The sequence below is a fragment of the Triturus cristatus genome, chromosome 3_2 (genome assembly GCF_964204655.1).
Source record: "Triturus cristatus chromosome 3_2, aTriCri1.1, whole genome shotgun sequence".
NCBI lineage: Eukaryota > Metazoa > Chordata > Amphibia > Caudata > Salamandridae > Triturus > Triturus cristatus.
In genome coordinates, this window is record NC_140584.1 from 979,329,560 (window position 1) to 979,348,639 (window position 19,080).

The 19,080-nt window shown below is 43.6% G+C and overlaps 1 protein-coding gene across 3 annotated transcripts in view; it reads right to left on the reverse strand.

Annotated features, from left to right (window-relative positions):
* Positions 1 to 939: 939 nt before the first annotated feature.
* The window catches only part of CAMKK1 (calcium/calmodulin dependent protein kinase kinase 1), a 1,170,789-nt gene continuing 1,152,648 nt past the window's right edge, over positions 940 to 19,080 (reverse strand). For all 3 annotated transcript variants that reach the window (XM_085649569.1, XM_085649570.1, XM_085649571.1), the window contains one exon: positions 940 to 14,368. In XM_085649569.1, the coding sequence (XP_085505695.1) occupies positions 14,296 to 14,368 (73 nt within the window). In that variant the 3' untranslated portion in view covers positions 940 to 14,295. The remainder of the gene's footprint in view (positions 14,369 to 19,080) is intronic.

The window sequence follows — 19,080 nt, forward strand, 5'->3', positions numbered from 1 at the left end:
GAGACTTTCTATACATTTTTCTTCATCAGCTCCACACAGAGTACAACCTAATCCGGAATTAAGGTAATAATTATTTTGTCACATTTCAAAGCTACTAATTGCATATATGAACATAGCTATTTGAATGTACTTGTGGTACTGTCTTGCATGCAATGCTTTATGGGTAGATTGGATGTACTATATATCTTGTGCAGGCTGCAGTACCATATGTGACCAAAAGAAATACCATGGGACCTCTTTTGACCACATATGGTACTGCACCATGCAACATAGCTAGGTAAAAAATATTGGCATTAACTCCAACTCCAACAAATGCAAGACCGATTGCATTTGCAATGCATTAGGTCTCGCATTTGTTAAAGTTTTAGCTGTTGGCATTGAAAATGACAATGTTTTTAACTTTTGCTTTTTTATACCACTGTCAATAGTGCTATGTAAATATAATAACTCCACTGCAAATAAAAAACGAAAGTAAAAAACATTGTTATTTTCAACGCCAACAGCTCTTTAACAAATGTGAGACCTATTGCATTGCAAATGCTTGTTTTGTTATGGTCATCCTCGCTTCAAGAGCTTTTCAAGAATTGATAAAATGTGTGGACTCATTTTATTCCAGTGATGTCGTTAGAGTTTTCATTTGGGATGTCATGAGTGACGTTATTTATGAAAAGATCAGTAGAACATAGCAGGTGCGTAGGTATGGTTTGAGCTCCCTACCATCAATCTAGAATTTCAGTGTTTTTTAGGTTTTGCATTGTAACCATAGCATGATGCTTTTTGAGATGTTTCTATACACAAATGTTAACAGCCCTTGTGTTTTAGCTTTGAGTAGCAGCAGGCTCCATTCCACAGTACCATCTACACAGGCCTGAAATGCGACAAACAGCTATGATTTTTTTCATGTCTCGTCTTCTGCTGTAATCACAACACCACCTGCAGTAAGCTGTTTTAATGCCTTTATTTTTATTCTCCTTTTAAGTCTAGAGTACAAAAGCATGCCAAAAATAGCATCTCTATTAATGGTACATATTTACAGCGTAACAGCCACGTGCTGCTACTACACGGAGTGCATACAGTTTACATCATGCTTGAATTACAGTTAATACATACAGGTAGATAGTTCTAAGTAACAAATAGGGCAACAGACATGAACACACACCGACAGGCAGAGAGCAGGCATATATTTATATATATATTGGGTGCAGCGCATCAGAGCCATAGCGGCCCCTTTATACCACCGCCCCCATCTTTTCTGTAGAGTGTATCATTTTATTCAATGGTTGCACATGGATGAAGATGATAACGGAGTTGGTTTAGTTTGAAAACAATCCCACACTAAACCATTTTGAAGGGCTTCTGAGGACACAGGATGCAGTGGAACAATATTTACTCATGCAGACAGGGACACACATCCAGTTGTCTTTGTATTTATACACATGCAAGGTTATGTAGTTTGTCACTCACAGCTGCCACCCTTAGCAAGGTGGTCTCACTTGCACGGCCATCACCTTTCCAGCAAAACACAATTACTGATAGTTTACCGTTACAATCATTCAATTCATTGCATCCTGAGAAAGGCAACACTGAAAAAGACAGCTTGTAGAAGGAAACTGTACTAGTGGACAACCACAAAAAAGGTTATAAGTATCTATTATTATGATATTACTCTGCTTGTTCGCTCTAGTGGAAGGGTGTCTCGTTCTGTGTTGACCATCTCATCACTGGCAGTTAGGTTCATTGCCCTTCGTGCATGTTCACCCCAAAGGACTCACGAGTTACAAAAAGATGAACTAACAGGAGAGGTACCTGCCTTGAAGTTCTGCAAACGAGTTTGGCATATCTGCCCTTCCTGGCAAGAGGATATGATGCGTAAATGTCAAGATGGCATAACAGGGGCACCCGTCTTGTGGTATAGATATACATCATCAAGACAGGTAAAGGCTTGCATTGAATGCCATTATTGTAATATTTGAGCTGGCATCTATGAAGCTGCCCTTTCCTTGTTGACAAATTGAATAGCCACGTTTTGACTGTGCATGGATTCAAAGGTGAAATCCTTTGACAAAGGGTAATGTGATGTGTAAAGAGTCATAGTGATTTCTATTTTCTATTCAAATCATTTAATTTAAGATAATTCTCTGTTATCAACACTGCTTGTAATTCCTCCCTCTGAATCATGTGATGGACACATCTCTATATTCTTGCCTTTCACAGCATAACCAACGAGAGGAGAGAACAGGATATTCACAAACTTTAGGGAATATCATTTCCTAAATAAATATACTGCTTGGATAGCAGTTCTTGGATCACAGTCTGTCTACAGCAAGCTGACTGTGGATGGTGTAAAAAGGTGCCTAGAAATGGGCAGTGTCAACCTGATGTGTATTAAACCCATATAACTAGGACTAGTGCAAATGGAGGTGTATGTATGAAAATGATAAGTCAAGGTATCTGATTTAGAGTTGGTTGGTAATGGAAAAATTCACTTGGATGTGCTAGAGCCAGGGGAGACTCCACTGGCGCAATTTTACCCACCATAGTTAGGTGGAGAAATCCTCCCATGTCGATTAGTCTCTCAATTTAAAATTTCCTCAAGAAATTAGAAGATGTTTCTTACCATCAAACTATAAATCAGGCCTACACAGGGAGAAAATAAAACAGCAGCTCATATATATAAGTAATAAAAATGGTGGAAATCAAATGTGGTCCGCCTTGGCTGAGTGTCCACATCAGCTGAAGTTACGGTCATAACATGATAAGTTCTTCCTACCTTACCGTACATGATCTGCACCAGAGGAGTTTGCCATGAACTGAACTTTACTGTACAGTCCTAGCTGGCTCTTCCATCCGAATTTACAGTACTTCTCTATAGCATCATCTCCAAGTGCTAACATATAGAAAAATACAAGGCTAAAACAAACGGGCATCTCGCGTTACATTTCTTTTTCTTTGCATAATGCAATTAACATGAAGTATGAGTGCCTCATTCATGTAACTGAAGCAAGGACAATGTGTTCCTAAACCCGATTCCCCCCCCCCCATTTTTTACATATATTCTTCCTGGAACTCAGTGTAAACAATACAGAACTATGGGCCTCATTTATAAAAAAAAGATTATGCAGAGTGGCACACATTCCAGCACAAAAACAAATATTGATGGCATTTTCCACGTTGTATGTGTGTTGCAGAATACAACACACATAGAAGGAGGAAAAAACGAGGAGAAATAAAAGTATTTCTCCTCGTTGTGCCACTCTAATGCCTCCATCAGGGGAGGCATAGGATTCTGAACTATTCCCAGCCTTACACAACTTTGTATATCTGGGAATGTATCAGGTTCGATATATGTTGTGTGGGAACACCCACAGCAACACCGATGGAACGTCCCTTTCACGCAGAGTAATGTGTGAAAAGGGCCCATATTTACCAGGCCATGAAAAGTCAGCAGGGCGACTCTACAAGGTGAATAAACAGGCTGCCTCCAGTCTCATGGCTGCCAGGCCCCCCCCAGCCAAGGGATTACATTAGGCTCCCAGCAGTGGTCCAGGTGATGCTTAAGGTAGGCTTACAGTGTTAGATCTCGGCAGGGTACCAGAGCAGGAGAATCGCCTTGTTTCTAAGCAGACATCTGGATCTGACAGCACACAGCTGGAAAGAAAGGTGCCTGCGGCTTGACTCGAAGGGCCCAACCGACAGGCGGTTCATTAGTCAATGCAGTAAAGAGAGAGAGCTGCAAACTGAACTGTCAGTTCAGAAACATGAGATAGCACAAGAATCTATAGCTGAGTAAATATCACTCTCATGGCATTGTGGAATGTCAGGGGTCAACAGATTTGTGTCACCAGGAAATGCAGCTAACTTTACAAATATTCTCTTGACATGTACTTTGCACTAACTGAACACAGAAATGAAACCTAGCATGGTAAATGCATTGCGTTCACCCTTCACAGAAGCCCTGAAGACACAGTCCCAGGTGTTCCTCAGTCAGTCCCAATAAAACGTCCCCTCAGGGTCTCTGGCTGTGCATCCTTCAGCAGATTAAGGGCTGAGCCTAATTTATGGAAAAAGTGGAGTTAAACACACCGTAGAGGTAGTTTCCAATACAAATAACTGGCATTTATTTTTAGGCTGCTATCCCCAGCAGTATAAGTCAGTATCCTAGGAGACAGCTGCTACCATCTAAACAACGCAGGGTTTTCTTTCTGAACAGCCCTCTTACCTCACACACTGAACCTCATCCTCTTCTGCTTTCCAGGTGAGGCAGAACCACCCGTGTCTAGGAGGTATTCTTAAACTGGGTAACAGCAACACCTGTTTTTTTCCTAAAAGTACCTAAGCCGTGATCTACAAAAACAAATTACTATAAAAACAATTGATTAGGGTAATTAAACTAAGGATGTGCTGATGCGGGGGAAAAAAACGTTTTGCAAATGAATTTTTTCTACTTTATCCTGTGTATGGGGCACCCGCGACTGCACCTTAGACATGTGGCAAGAACAGAGGTTTGTGAATGGTGAGCTCGCCTCCGATCAATGCAACATCTGGAAATCAGGCCGTGTGTTATGCCTCCGCGCAGACGGATTTACTGTTATTTTTTTTATACATTTCTGTGCGCTCTTTTATTATGTATAATGATGGCAGATAAACCTATACTCACTCGTCCATCCCACCTCTTCGCATTCTTAGTCCCTCTGTACGAGAGTCTCAGAAGAATCCCAGCTATTCCTATCCCCCGGAATCACCATGACCGGCTCCATCGGTGGAAATCACCACTATCAGGGCACTCGGAATGTAATCCTCTTAAGGCATTTTTTGACAGTATAAAGGCTTACTTACTCTGGTATGGTCTTTGCTCTCTGGATATTGAATAGATGTTTGCAAATAGATTCCCCATTTTGATCTACCACCTAATGCTATCGTTCACATTTTGTGGCAAGGTATGTATGGAAAATTCTATTTGGAAATTAGAACCGTATGCATGCCACTTTTGTTAACATCTGCAGAGAGTTATGTAGACTGCAATATACTTAAGGAATTATGTATTTTGAATAGTTGGTTCAACTAATACATACTAGAGAAAGAATTTATGCCAATGATGATTATATGTTAAGTTCATATAGGCAAACACTGTTCTGATGTCATGTTTATCATGTGGAATTAGATGTATGCTGCTCTGGGTTCTAAACCTGGCATCCTGCTTTGCCCACATTGTGTGATCCTGGGCACATAGCTTATCTTTCTGTGCCTTAGCTATCAAAGCCTGTGCGTGCTGAGCTGACTGATAACTAAATAATAATAAATAACTTGCCATACACATCAATAATCTATGCTGCCCTGGGACGTCATCAGAATGAAGGATCTCTGTCATTAACACCAGGGAGCTGGCATTTAATTCCCTCTGTTTCTGCCGCCTTGTGACTTGTGTTGTTTATGCGACCCCTGCTGGCATCTAACTAAGGGAATCCACATGGAGGTATCGGATGCAATGACAGTGGCTAATTACACTCACATTCCGCAGAGCAGGACATCTCTGTGGCACAGGCAAGTGTTTCTTCTAACATCTATTCAAGTTTCTGCAGCAACACTGCGGCACCACGCACAGCACAGCAACAGAAATATGAGCAGTCTGCGCATTTCCGGCAGAAGATAACGCATTGAAAAAGGAAAAAAAATGATTTACATCTTCATGTTCCCTTCCGTACACCACTCCCAATGATGTCCTTCTCCATGCAATGTATGCATGCATGTATGTGGTGTTTTTTATAGGGCACAAATAGCCAGAAAATAGATAGTGTAGAGAACAGGATCACAGGCAAGCATGCAGTCAGCGACTGATAGAAAGGGTAGCTGGTTTCTGGATTGTTACACCATTGTGATGTGTCTTCAACTCTCTTGTGGGGTTCTTGTGGATACAGGGATTTTGTTCCAGGTCCTGGGTACGTAGATGGAAAAGGCCTGCTGTCTTTTTATTTCTTGTTTACACTTCTTAGACTCCAGTCTGCGGGAATTTGGCTGAGGGTGTGCTGAGAGCCACCAGAGATTGTGAGTTTTTCCGCAAGAGAAGAGGGGGAGGGGGTGCTGGTTTTGATGATTTTGCACATGATGCAACTTTTCTTTTTAGGTCGAGCCTAGTGGCAGCGCGCAAGCGCTGCTCGCTCTGCGAGGCATGCAGTAGTTGAGTATGCTGTGGAAGCCTCGCCTTCTCTCCATCCAAATTTTTGATTGGCTGGTGTCATTGTCCTTGGTCAATGATGGCTTCCGATTGATAATTAGGTTTGTTAGTCCCTCCTTGTTAACGCCCAGTCGTCATTTGTTACCTCCCATAAGTACTGGATCTTTTACTTGTGTCTGTACACGGTCTCCTTCATAAGTCGGTAAGCACTATTTTTCTTTTTTATTTGTAGCGCAGTCCGCTTTCACTTTAGCGGCCGCGCTTGTTTATTTAATTAATTTGCCTCTCGGGCCTAAAGGGAGCGTTTCTACTCACTAATCTAACAAGCATTAGCAATGCAATAGGTCTCGCATTTACGCAAGTTTGAGTTATTGACACTGCAAATAACAATGCCTTTTATTTTTGTTTTCGTTTTTAAAACATAAATAAAAGGCATTTACAATGCCAATAGCTTAAACTTGTGTAAATGCAAGACCTATTGTATTGCAAATGCTTGTTAAATTTAGCTTAAAACAAAAAAACACAAACCTTCAAAGCGCTTCTAAGGTGTTTTCCAGAGCCTGTCATGTAGCGCAGGCAGCTCATTATGCAGATAAAATTGAAAGTGCGCTCAATTTATCTAAAGAAACCTTTCTGATTGTCAAGTCTCTTTTAGATCCAGTGCAAGCGATTCCGCCTCTATCTCACTTACAGCAAAAATACCATGACTCAGCTAGCTTTTTTCATAATAAGATCTTTGGAGCAGGGTTCACTTTTAAGTCGTTCTGGGCCACATCCCTGAAGGGAATTTTTTCCTTTACTGTCTTCTAACATAGTGACTCTTCTCACATCCATAAAGTTGGGTACTCCATGTGACCTGCTGCCACCAGGTATAATGAGTAAGATACAGTGGGTGTTGGTTCCCAACCTGCTCTGCCTTTTAAACTCTTTGATGGAAGGAAAGATTCCTATGGCCTGGAAACATGCTATGGTAGATCCCTTGCTACAGAAATCCACTCATGATGATACTGTATGGGTCAACTACTGTCCTATATCTCTTCTGCCGATCTGTGCTAAGATCTTGGAAAATCATGTTAAATATCAACTCTCTGCATACCTGGAAGACCATGACTTATTACATTCTTCTCAGTCAGGCTTATGGCCTTGATCTAGCACAGAAACAGTGGCGTAACGGTAATTGAGGGGGGCCCCCCTGCAAGGTACTTGGAGGGGCCCCCTCCGGACTCTTTCAGGAGCTCTCCGGCCGAAGTGCAGTGCTGAGGGGGCACCCTGGAGCTTGGGGGCCCCACCGCATTGCGGGGAATGAGGGGGATGCAGGGGCCTGTGTAACGCCCCTGCACTATTATTAGGAGACTGATCTCCAGCTACATTGCAGTAGCGCTGGGAAACCCCGTTGGGGTAGCCATGCGCTTTATACATTTATCGATAAATAGACAGTTGAGGCTGGTTTTGAAGATGATGCGGGCTGGCAACGGGAGCTAATGAAGTTCCATCAGGATGGGCGTGAGGGTGACCATGTTTCTTTTGGCTCCGGGTTAGATGTGCTGGGGTGTGTCGGATGCTTCAAGGTGTGTCAGAGTTGAGTTTGAAAAAGCCATGGAGCCTCAAAAAGCCGGTAGATGCGGACCCTAATAGGCATTTGAGCAGGGCTAGGATCCTTGACAACTGTTTGACTACAGGACTACCCCTCACTCCGTATCCCTACGAGACACAGGTTATCCCCCCGAATGGGATTGGATACAACAAGATTCGCATTCCGGATCCAGGATAAGTATATCCCAGGGCTGGATATTAAGCTACCTGCACCACGTAAGTAACGATATTTAAACCAGGGAATCTCACTTGTTTCGCCCTAAAGAAAGCCTAGGACCCAATGAGGCCGTAGTTTAAAGGCTGAAACATGGTGGCAATGACACAAGGGTAATAGGACCATTAAAATCCTCACAACCCCATCTCTTCTTTATTTTAATATCCCCTGAGACTCCGTCATTAAAAGCATACCTGGAGCTTCAGGATTTTTAATCTTTAGAACCCCCTGGCCTATTCTTCTAGGTGCTCCCTGAAACACGGTTGAGCCCACCCTGACCTTTAGGAGTCAGGGTGAATCCGATGATGAAGCATGACACTACTAGAGTGTGTGAGGGTTATTAAACAAAAAAGAATTGCTTTCCTATTCTAGCAATTAAATCAGCAATACATCTACTAGACAAATTAGTGCCCAATTCATAGTGTAAGGAGGTGGGATACTTTCTGTGAGTGCTAGTATATAATTGGGAGGACGTATCCTCCATGTTATCTTCCAGTACGGTGGAAGACCCTCTCTACCCTTTCGGCCTTGGGCCATAGTTTTGGAGCAGGAGTTTACCACTATCCAGATGCAAGAGTACAAGGGTTTGACCAGCAGAGAGAGATGATATCAGGCCATTTTAGTTTTTTTTTGCAGTATGTTCCTTCAGGGTGAGGTTGTGTCTAAGGCGAATCCAAGTTACTTTGCATTTTCTGAAGTTGGAGTTCAAAGCTGTCAAGGTTCATGTCAATGAGCCAGGTTTGTACTATTTCATGCTTGTTTTCTTGCCTGATTTTCTTAGAAAATAACAGGAATTCTGTCTTAATTGGGAGGTGATTCAAGTAGGCGCAGGGTGTCTGGTGCAGAGGAGACTTTCAGGTAGCGTTATGTATCCCTCAGTCCCACCATTCAGTAAACCCCTCGTCACTCCAATGCTTCTCTTTCACAATCACTAATGCACCCCATCTCCAGTATACAACACGTAGCCACATTGCAATGTACCTATATCCCTCAATACCCCTTGACTCTTCATGCCATCACAAAGCCCTCATCTGCATGCAAGGGCTCCTCATCTCCTCAGGGAACCCCTTTGGATAGTTGTTGCTCCATAAGCCTTGGTTCAGCTGGACCTCTGGGGCCCAGCAGCAGTAGCAGAGGCTGCATGTCCCACAGCAAATGGTAAGGAGGTTTGCCGCCATCTGGAGGTGGTCCACCACTCATTGTGGAGAGCCCACCTTCAACAGCCAGTAGTCGAGGTAGGGAAACCCTGCAACCCTTGAACTCTGAAGGTATGCGGCAACAATGGCCATCACTTTCATTAACACCCGGAGGACACTGGTGAGACTGAAAGGGAGTTGGGAAACTGAAAGTGCATTGGGCCCACCTTGAGCCCAATCAAGGTGCTTGAAACACTATCTGAAGTGTTTATGGGCCTGCAGGATGGTAACATGGAAGCAGGTACTATCCAGTCTCCTGCATCCACGGCAGATATAACTGGGCCAGCATTATCATCTTGAGTTTGTCCTTTTTCAGCAAGAAATCGAGTTGTCGAATATCTAACATATGACAGAGTCCTTCACCCTTTTTCATCATGAGAAAATAATGGAATAGCATCCATTTGTGATCTGTGCGGCCCAGACCCTATCTATGGCAACTTTGCCACAAAAGAGCCTCTACTGCCACCAACAAGATGGAGCGTCTCAAAGATGCTCTGATGAGAGCTGAATAGAGGGTGGGTCAGAAAAGAAGGGCAGGGCATAGCCCCATTTGAATATTTGAAGGACCCACCTGTTGGATGCTATGGTTTGCCACCTGCCTAGGACAAACTAAAGCGGCTTGGAGGCTGCTGCCGGAGGGGCAGTGGACTTGGAGGCTTGCTCCTGAATGTTGTCTACTGGATACATTAATCTGACCCCGAAAGGACTGGGCTGACTTTTGTTGGGGTGGTGGGCCTTGACAATACTTGTAGGCAAATCCCTAAGCAATGCCTGGAAAGTGGCAAAATTGTTGGGGATACGGGCCTTGTCATGATGAACCACTAAAGTCACTAAATAAACCTGTCCTTACCCCTCTGGCAGTCTGGAACATAGCAGTCCAGCTTAATGTAGAAGCAATATGTAATGTATCTATGCAGCGCTCAAACTGTAATAAAGTGAAAGCATAACACAAGGCACTAAAACAACACTAATTCAATACGTAGGAACGGGGAGCTGAATTTTTAAAGTTTGAATTGAAAGTAGCACCAAAAAACACAAAGAGCTACCCACATTTATCTGGTCGTGCTACAGCCGCAAGCCTCTCCTTCGTCCTCTTCGTCTACACTGGCAGCAGTGTAAGTAGACTCTCCCAGCCAATCATGATTGGTCTGAGTGGACTGTTTGGCCGCTCAAGTAGTACCTTGGAGCCTGGGCATGTTCTCCATCGGGCTGTGGAACAAAGCCAGATGGAAAACATGCCAAGTGCGCATGAATGTTTGGCCGGCCCAAGAGGCAATTAGGGAGTGAAAACCACTTCTCACTTTGCTCAGCCCTGCCCAGACCTGGCTGGCTCTAGTCCAGCCCAGAAAAATGAAATGATAATGTCTTGTTACTATCACTTTTTTTTTCTTTTTATCCTGTTCAAATAGCAGTGGGGCGACGCTCCTCTGCCTTAGCAGATTAGCCGCCACTGAGTATAATGCCATTAATCTGACATCTTATCCTGCAGCTCACTTTCAAAGCTAGTGCCTCTGCTGTGCCAGTGGGGATGTGGGTTCGAATCACAGGCCTCAGCTCTACAACTTCCTGCGAATCCCAGCAAATGCATGGGAGAAGAACACATACATCAAGCACAGTTACAAACTCTGTTCTTGTTTGCGTTATTTAAAACTGCCAAATATAAAATGTTGATGCCTTATCTATGCCAACAGACCTGATTCAGGCGGCAGTCTACCGAATTTTGAAGCCAGAAATTGCTTTATTTTAGTCTCCCTCCTGAAATTCCTTCTGCTTCAATGGAAGTCAAAGAGTAAAATAAATTCCCTAATTATTTTTTCAAAACCTTCCTCTTTCATGTTCTGAAATGTTGGCGTGTAAGCCATGCAGTAGAGAGCAGCCCTCTGCTGTCCTGACTAACCCTTTGTGGTGAACTCCACTTTGTTCCCTGAGTTTGCAGAGTTTTACGCACTCTGTGCTCCACAGAGCATGAAGTTTCCAAAAACTCTGCTCCGCTTCATTTATCATAGTTCGCGCTCGTCAATGTCAAGTTGGCGTGTGCAAGAGAGGAAAATCCACTTCTCGGTAAGATGTTTCCTTGCTCACGCTCACCAAGGTCTAGTTGGTGGGCGTGAGTGAGGAAAATCAACCTTCTTGTGACATTTCTCAACGCAGGCGGTCAGATTTCTCAATGTGAGTGGTCACGGTAGGTCGCGACCACTCGCGTTGAGAAAGCTTCCGTTTGCGTTGAGAAAGCTGCCGCTTGAGAAGAAAATCTACTTGAGCAGCAGTAAGGAAGCTTCACCCTCTTGCACTGCGCATGGTGCTGTTCGTGATGATTTTACTCCGCGAGACAAACACCTGTCGCTCAAAATCACCATGGAACAGCAAGACCCTAACGCACTCCACCACTCGCCGAACACCGCGTAGCACGGCGGAGTTTTTTTGGCACTTTGTGGAGTTCCACGTAGAGGAACCCTCAGAACAATGCCCAGGATTAGTCGTGACACTGCAGTCCAGCTCCCTACAGTAGGACACTGCCCATTTAAAACTGTATTCCTGACACAAAGCCCTAAACTCCCCCCATATCTGGAAAACAAAACAATTGTTGCCTCCAGAGGCACGCGAGTTCTGTACAGCAAAGAAATGCTCTCATTGGAAAGTTTCTGAAAAAGTCAGTCTCAGACAACCACTTTCAGGTTGTGCCAGAAAAAACTGTTACCCACTCTCCTTGAGTTAGGCAAGATCCCACCTCTCCTCATCTTCAGGAGAGAAATCGCATGATCGGAAAGGTTTAACCCAACCACCTGTGGATAGCCATCTCACTGTAGGGCCTGAATTTACCCAACCCTGAATTACCAAACTATCACCTGGCAAGGAAGGTTCACTTTCACTTTTATGGCAACTTCCAAGGCTTGACAACAAGACATGCTCTTCTGTTCACATCTATGATCGACCTTCTACCGGATGCTCTTGTCCCCCTATTTCATAATCTTCCTTTAACTCTACATCACGATGACTAAACGCAGTTTCCGGTGCCTAGTAGCATGGCTCAAAGCACTGTCCAGGGAAGCCTGAATTTGACCATAATGTACCCAGTGGTCCATCCTCTAATTGCTCTAGTACTCATCCCCATTTCACTTGATGGTAGCTTCTAGGACTAGTATGGTTAACAGCTACTCCCAGAATTTACTGTCACAGCTGAATGCACTTCTGTGAAAACACAACGCATCACCTGCTGCCTATGTATCACAGGATTGCCCAGCACCCCTTGCACTTTCACATGATGGCTGACAAAGGTCACACATCGTAGTATCATCACTGCATGCACCCCAATGCAAAGCCATAATGCTTGATTCTCTACTCACACTTGATGGATGATAGTAAACCTGGCAGCCCACCATGGAGGTAAACACAGTCGGATGGTCAATCACAGCAGAGCCCATGCAGAACTTCCAATGTGTAACCAGACCAGACCTAGGTTTATAGCCAACGGCATAGTGCATTCTGGGACTTGCAGTTTTCTGATTTAACATTGTAAGCTTGTCCTAGAATAGCTCAGCATTCAAAGCGCTGTTTGCTGTAAGGCAGGAGAGGAGCAAGGTGTAGTTAACTGCTAGTCTGTGCTCCCTGACCCTCCTCCACTCCTCACCCACTGATGCAATTGGCTACAGCATGTAGAGTAAACACAGATCACTGACTACTCTTTATATGCATGGGGGAACTCGCAAATAAAGTCCCTCGCTAAGTAGCAATTAACCAGATAGACCACAGAGCACCCCCTCACTGCACCCCAAAGCATTTCCTGACAAATGTCGCCAACTCTGCCGCAAGCACTTCCCTTCTCCTCATTAGAAAAGGCCAGGAGGCGTCTGTCTGTCTCAGCCGCAGTCAAGTCATGCACACGAATGCAAGGTCCCCCAAAATGTATATCCACTGCCCCTGACATCCAATCCGTGGGCCTAAATGCAAGTCAAATTCAAGGAAGCGGTAATGGCAAGCATCTGGTGAGACGTGGACTGGGGCTGTAGTAAGCCCACGATCGTACACGAATACTTTCTATGTTCAATTACTCCCACTCTGCTCTTTTCACATCTCTGACTGGGAAAGTATATTAATACTTTCATTTACTGTCCATGTGTTTGCTGAAACATTTTCGTTAGGATCCACCTTAAAAGCACTTCAGTTACTCTGTCACTCTTTGGTTGCCTGGTCCGGCACCCTACAACGTCAGAAATAAATTCAATGGGGCAGATTTACAAGTCCCTTGCGCCACTTTTGCGTCACTTTTAACATGGGAAAGGTGACGCAAAAGTGGCGCAAAGGGCTTGTAAATCTGCCCCAATATGTTTAAAACCATTACGAAGTCCCCTTAACGCCCAAGAGGTTGACATTTAATCGGATACAGTGTTTTTCTCCAGCCTTCTACAAGGGTGCTCCAGTGTGTCTTTTACTCCCTTGCATCCAGGAGCAAATGTTTCAGATACATAGTTCCTCACTCTCTTCAAGCTGCATGGTAATATTTGAATTTTCAATGTTCATGCAAAACCTTTTCTCTACATTGGGCAAAGTACCACCTATCGGTGTAGTCTGACCATCAGCGCGCCATGCTCAAAAACATACAACAAGCAGAACTACATCAGTCGCTGGAAGGACAGTCTTCCATAGTTCAGAGGTCATCCCCTGGATATATCTATCCCGCATGTTTTTATTATTGGAATCTAACACATCTCTCACTGACAATTCTCATGTTACAACCCTTAGGTTACTTAAATATAAATAACACATTCAATGGTCAAGCAATCCTCATACAACACTTACTTTACAAGACACGTGTATAAGCACAAATGAATATGAGGCACATGGGTGGTATTTGGTATACACATAGACACAAAACAGTTTCCACATTTGACAAAAAAGACACCCAACAACAAACAATAATATTCCTTGAGAAAAATGTAAACCTTTCATATAGAGCTTGAAACATGCCTGCTTCTCATTTCTTTTTCGCTTTGCGTTTTGAAGCTTTGGTACATGATGGGTGTGTGTTTGTGTGTGTGTGTGTGTATCTGTGCAACACGAAAACACGATGGTTCCAGCAGCAAGTGAATCATGATTGGTCGAGGGAAGCGTCGAGGAGTTCCTCAGGAAGCTGCCTCATCTTCTTCCAGGTCAGGAAGTTCAAAATCCTTAGGACAGTCGCCACTGGTCTGCTTTCTAGAGGGGTGACACAAATGGGAAGGGTTGAATAACACATGAAAAGGAGGAGGCGTTTTTAAAAAGCCACGCTAAAAACATATTCAATGGTCACCCATCTATGTTCTGTAGCAATTAACATATTAGTTCTACTGTTTGCATTCGAAACTCTTGAAAACATTTACAATGGAACATTTGGCATGATGTATATGAGATAATGTATCAAACTGTACATTATAAGGGTATAGCAGACACACATATAAGACCATATGCAGAGTGCTTGTATGCAGGCATAAAACCGAAAGGTGACTTGTATCCTTTTATCCCATTAGGGGGGAACACTATTTAATGCAATTAGTGGGCAACAGTTTCCTTAACTCTGGGACATTCTACGAGTATTCCAATCAATCCGTATTTATATACCACAGCTTATCACCCCGGGACGTATCAAAGTGCTGAGGAAAGGAGAGCCTTAGTTGAAGAGCCAGGTCTCGAGTCCCTTCTTAATGTCAGCGAGTAAGGGGGAGGTTCAGAGGTGAAGCGGGAGGTTGTTCCAGGACTTGGCGGCGAGGTAAGAGAAGGAGCGGCATCTGAAGCGGCTCCACGGGATGCAGGGTTCCTGGGCGATGGCAAGGGAGGCGGATCTGAGTTGTTTGGTAGGCTGGTGGAAAGTCAGGCGGTGGTTGATGTAGGAGGATCCGGTGTTGTGGAGGGCCTTGCAGGCATGGGTTAGCAGCTTGAACTGGCATCTCTTCTGGACAGGGACCCAGTGGAGGTTTTTGAGATGGGGGGTGATGCTGGTCGGTTTGGGGAGGACGAGGATGAGTCTGGTTGCAATGTTCTGTATAGTCTGTAGTCGTTTGAGGAGATGAGAGGTTGTTCTGGCACATAGAGTGTTTACATAGTCCAGTCGGCTGGTGATGAGGGCTTGAGTCACTGATTTCCTCAAACCCAACCACACAGCAGAGCGTTCAAGAGCAGTACTGTAGAATAATTTGCATGGGCCCGCCAAGGTATCTCATTTCTTTACTACAAGGAATACAGAACTAGGGAGCTGAAAAATGCCTAAACCTCCACAAATGTGAGACCACATCAGACTCATCCTGAAAGCACTCCACTGGCTCCCAGTTCACATCAAATTCAAGGTTCTCTTACTGTCCACACCACACTAAAAGCCCACCAGGAGTCTTTGTTCAGCGTCTGCACACCTGAGGAACCAATTATTCTTCTAGACAATGAAACAATGTGGTTAATCCATGGATGTTTATTGACCTAGTCTGCGGAATGCCCTCAGCCTTAACCTACGATCCGAACCAACTTCAATTAGTCTTGGAACTTCTGAAATCTGAAACACTTAGTCTATACTTCAACCGAACTTCATGCAGATTCAGGGGTCGCAGTAGACAAATATTGGGCATGCCTTATGACCCTCCTACGACTCTAACTCCTGCTCCTTCTTCCTATTGTTTATTTTCTGCACTACCCTGAGGCCTTTGAAGTAACAAAGGATTTTATATCAGAAACTGAGCGAACAATTGTGGTCTACTTGTCTTTGCCTATAGGTAACTTTAATTAGGATTTACAACGATATAATACTCAGTAGTGCACATACAACATTTGATCTATAAAAATTAAACAGACCTTAATCTGTGAGAAAACATAACCATTGTATTTTTACTGCCATAAATGTTACACACATTGATATTGCCACGTGCACTGATATAGTACAAAATAAAATTTTGATATCATTTTTATTTTATCCTGAAGTGCTAATCAGACTTAACATGAACGCAATGTTTGATGATTCATGTAGGCCTAGAACCCATTTTATTTGAGGGAGTACATCTGCACATTTTCTGCATCTTGTAGTAAAGCGTAGCTCACCTTCAATATTGGCAAACAGAAGCATGAGTTTAGGAATATCATGGCTTTAGCAGTATGTTTCTATATCGTTATCTTTGATTCAAGGTCTTCTTACATTTTTTTCCCCACAAATTTCTTTATTGAGTTTTTAATAATCAACAATAACAGAAAAAATACAAAGTGCATCACCAGTTGCACCGATAGTTGTTGTAATTAAAGTAAAAAACATTTCATCCTGTCCCATTCCATCCACCCGCCTTGTTTAGGTACAAAGCAACAAGGGAAACAAGCATTGGCATAGCCAATAGGTCTCGCCTTTGGGACCTTATAAGTGTTTAGTTGTTTAGTTATCCAGCACAATATCATTGGTACAACAACATCAAGTGTTGCATGGCTAAACACTTATAAGGTCCCAAAAAACGAGACGTATTGGCTATGCCAATGCTTGTTTTTTTAACATCCCACTAACCTCGGTTCTTCTAAGTCGTCCAGCCACTTCCCTGCATTCTGGCACATGCAGCTGTGTGTTTCGTGACATACTTAGGTTTTACCTGCCTACTGGTTAGATATTTCCTTTGGCAGCTCGTTCATTAAAGTTTGTTCACTGTTTTCACCACAGAAACTCCTTGAGTATGCATGCATGGTTCTTTTGTATTATATATTACTGAAAAACAGCTTCAATTTGGATTGGTTTAGGTGCTGAAACTACTAAAAATAGTAAATTAAACTCCAGTCATCTAAGCCACACCAAATGAATACAACACACCCATGTCATGAAAATGTGTGCCAGGAGATAATGTATTAGTACAAAGGAGAGGCGCAGTTCATGTCTGTTACAGCTTTCAAATAGAAGCATCCAGGTGTTTAACAGTCACACCTGCACTACTGGGGGAACATGCAAGAGCTACACTAAAAGAAAGCAATTCACTTCAAACAGAAGGAATGTCAGGTTTCAAATAGCCTCTCAACAGGAATGCAAGTGAAATTTGTAGCCTGCAACAGTGGCAGCAGAACACAGAACAATTATGTTCACCATCAGTAAGCTCTCGGCCACTCTCCAGGGCAGAGAAGTGAAATCAAAAGAAGTGAGAATCGTGCGCTTTTGAATGCAGAATGGAAAGCAAACTACCGAAACTGAATGATAAAGCAACCAAATATAATGTGATGACCGTCATTCAGAAAAAGTACATTTCTGTGCCTTTGACAGTGTTCTGTTATTTAATAATACACCTGTCACAGTTCCGAGTCATTCGGTTGTCAGAGTGCAGCACGTTGACACATCCAAATATGTGCTCTATATGTAAGAAAAGTCATTGCTGTTAGAAAGTATGAGGGTGAAAAGATTCATTTACAAATTGCTAAACCTGTGTCTTCGTTAATATATTTTTTGTAATTGCGGTTTGCACAGTGACCGTATTGCCTCTTGGGAATATTAGAGTGCCAACATATGGAAAGACACTGAGGGAAGAAGGGAAGGGCGTACACTAGTCAAAACACAGATGGACGCAAACTTTGCCAAATGTTTAAGTTATAGGCCAGACCTATTGGCTTTGTCAGTGCTTGTGCTTTTTTATTTACCGGTCTGAGTTGGATCAATGAATAAAAAGGGAAAAACATGAGAAAGTGTTTTGTGTGTTTTTTAAAGAAATGGCATAGATTGTAGAAGCAACGCAGGACACAGCAGTGAGATGCAACACAGAGGGTGCAAGGGAAAGCCAACAACACCGAGTGAGAGCAACGCGGAGTGCCTTGCGCAGAAAAGCAAATGGGGGAAGAGAGAGAGGAGGAGCTGGGTAAAGAAGCAGACAGGCGAGAAAGCTACATAGGGGCGGAAAGCAGACAAGGGTGATCGCATCACAGAGTGGCTGGAAGAAGCACGCAGGCAAGAGAGCGCGACACGGAGCGCAGCGGATGGACAGAACAGAAGTACAAAACGGAGACGCTAGAAAACACATGCACTCTATTGGCATGCTTAACCAAAAATGAAACAAGCGGCCGCACCGGGAAAGTGATCGCGATCAAACATCAAAGGGGCCGTGGGGCCGCGAAAGTGAAAGTAATCGCGGAAAAGCATGGCGCGCGCGCCCGCGCACATGCACTGTGGCTCTAGGCTGGCCTGGTAGCACTTTTTGGAGCCCTCTCAAAAAGTCTCGCCAGACCAGCGCATGCGCTGGGTCAGGCGAGACCTAAAAACTACCCACTATATCACAGATCTGTGGTAAATATCCTCCATGCTTTTTGGCATCATAATAAAAGTTCGAGTTCGACCTTATTTTGTACATTGGGCACATACCATATCGGCATGTCCTCACTATTTGGCATTATAATAAACAAACAGGATATATGTGAAGATGCAGATGTTGAGGCACTAGGAATGATAGTCGGATCAGGGAATCAAATCAGTTCTCAAGGTGCTGATCCCATTTCTTTTCTGGTATGCTGTGGATGGGTTAACAGATCATTATGTAACAGATCCCATATGTCCCAGGGTCGAGATTAAGGAGGTAACATTTCAGCATATAAGGACAGGTGGTCAGTACAATAAATGAGGTCGAATAGCAATTCCTTGAATTTCGGTGCTCTTCCCCACTCACAACAACGGGAGACTCTATGCTTCACCAGGATAAGGGCTAGTGCCACGTATCTCCTGTTGGCGAAAAGTCCTCTTCTCTATGCTCCGAATATCAAGTACCAGAAAAGCACCTCATGGTCTCAAACTTACTACAGCGCCCTCATCCACGCTCAACGCCGATGCCACATCACCCTCTATAACAATGGGATCATCCTAATCAAAGAGTCCAATGTCAATTTAATTAGGATAGCCATTATATTCTCGTTACTCAAAAACGCTGTCTCAGAGAACGCCATTG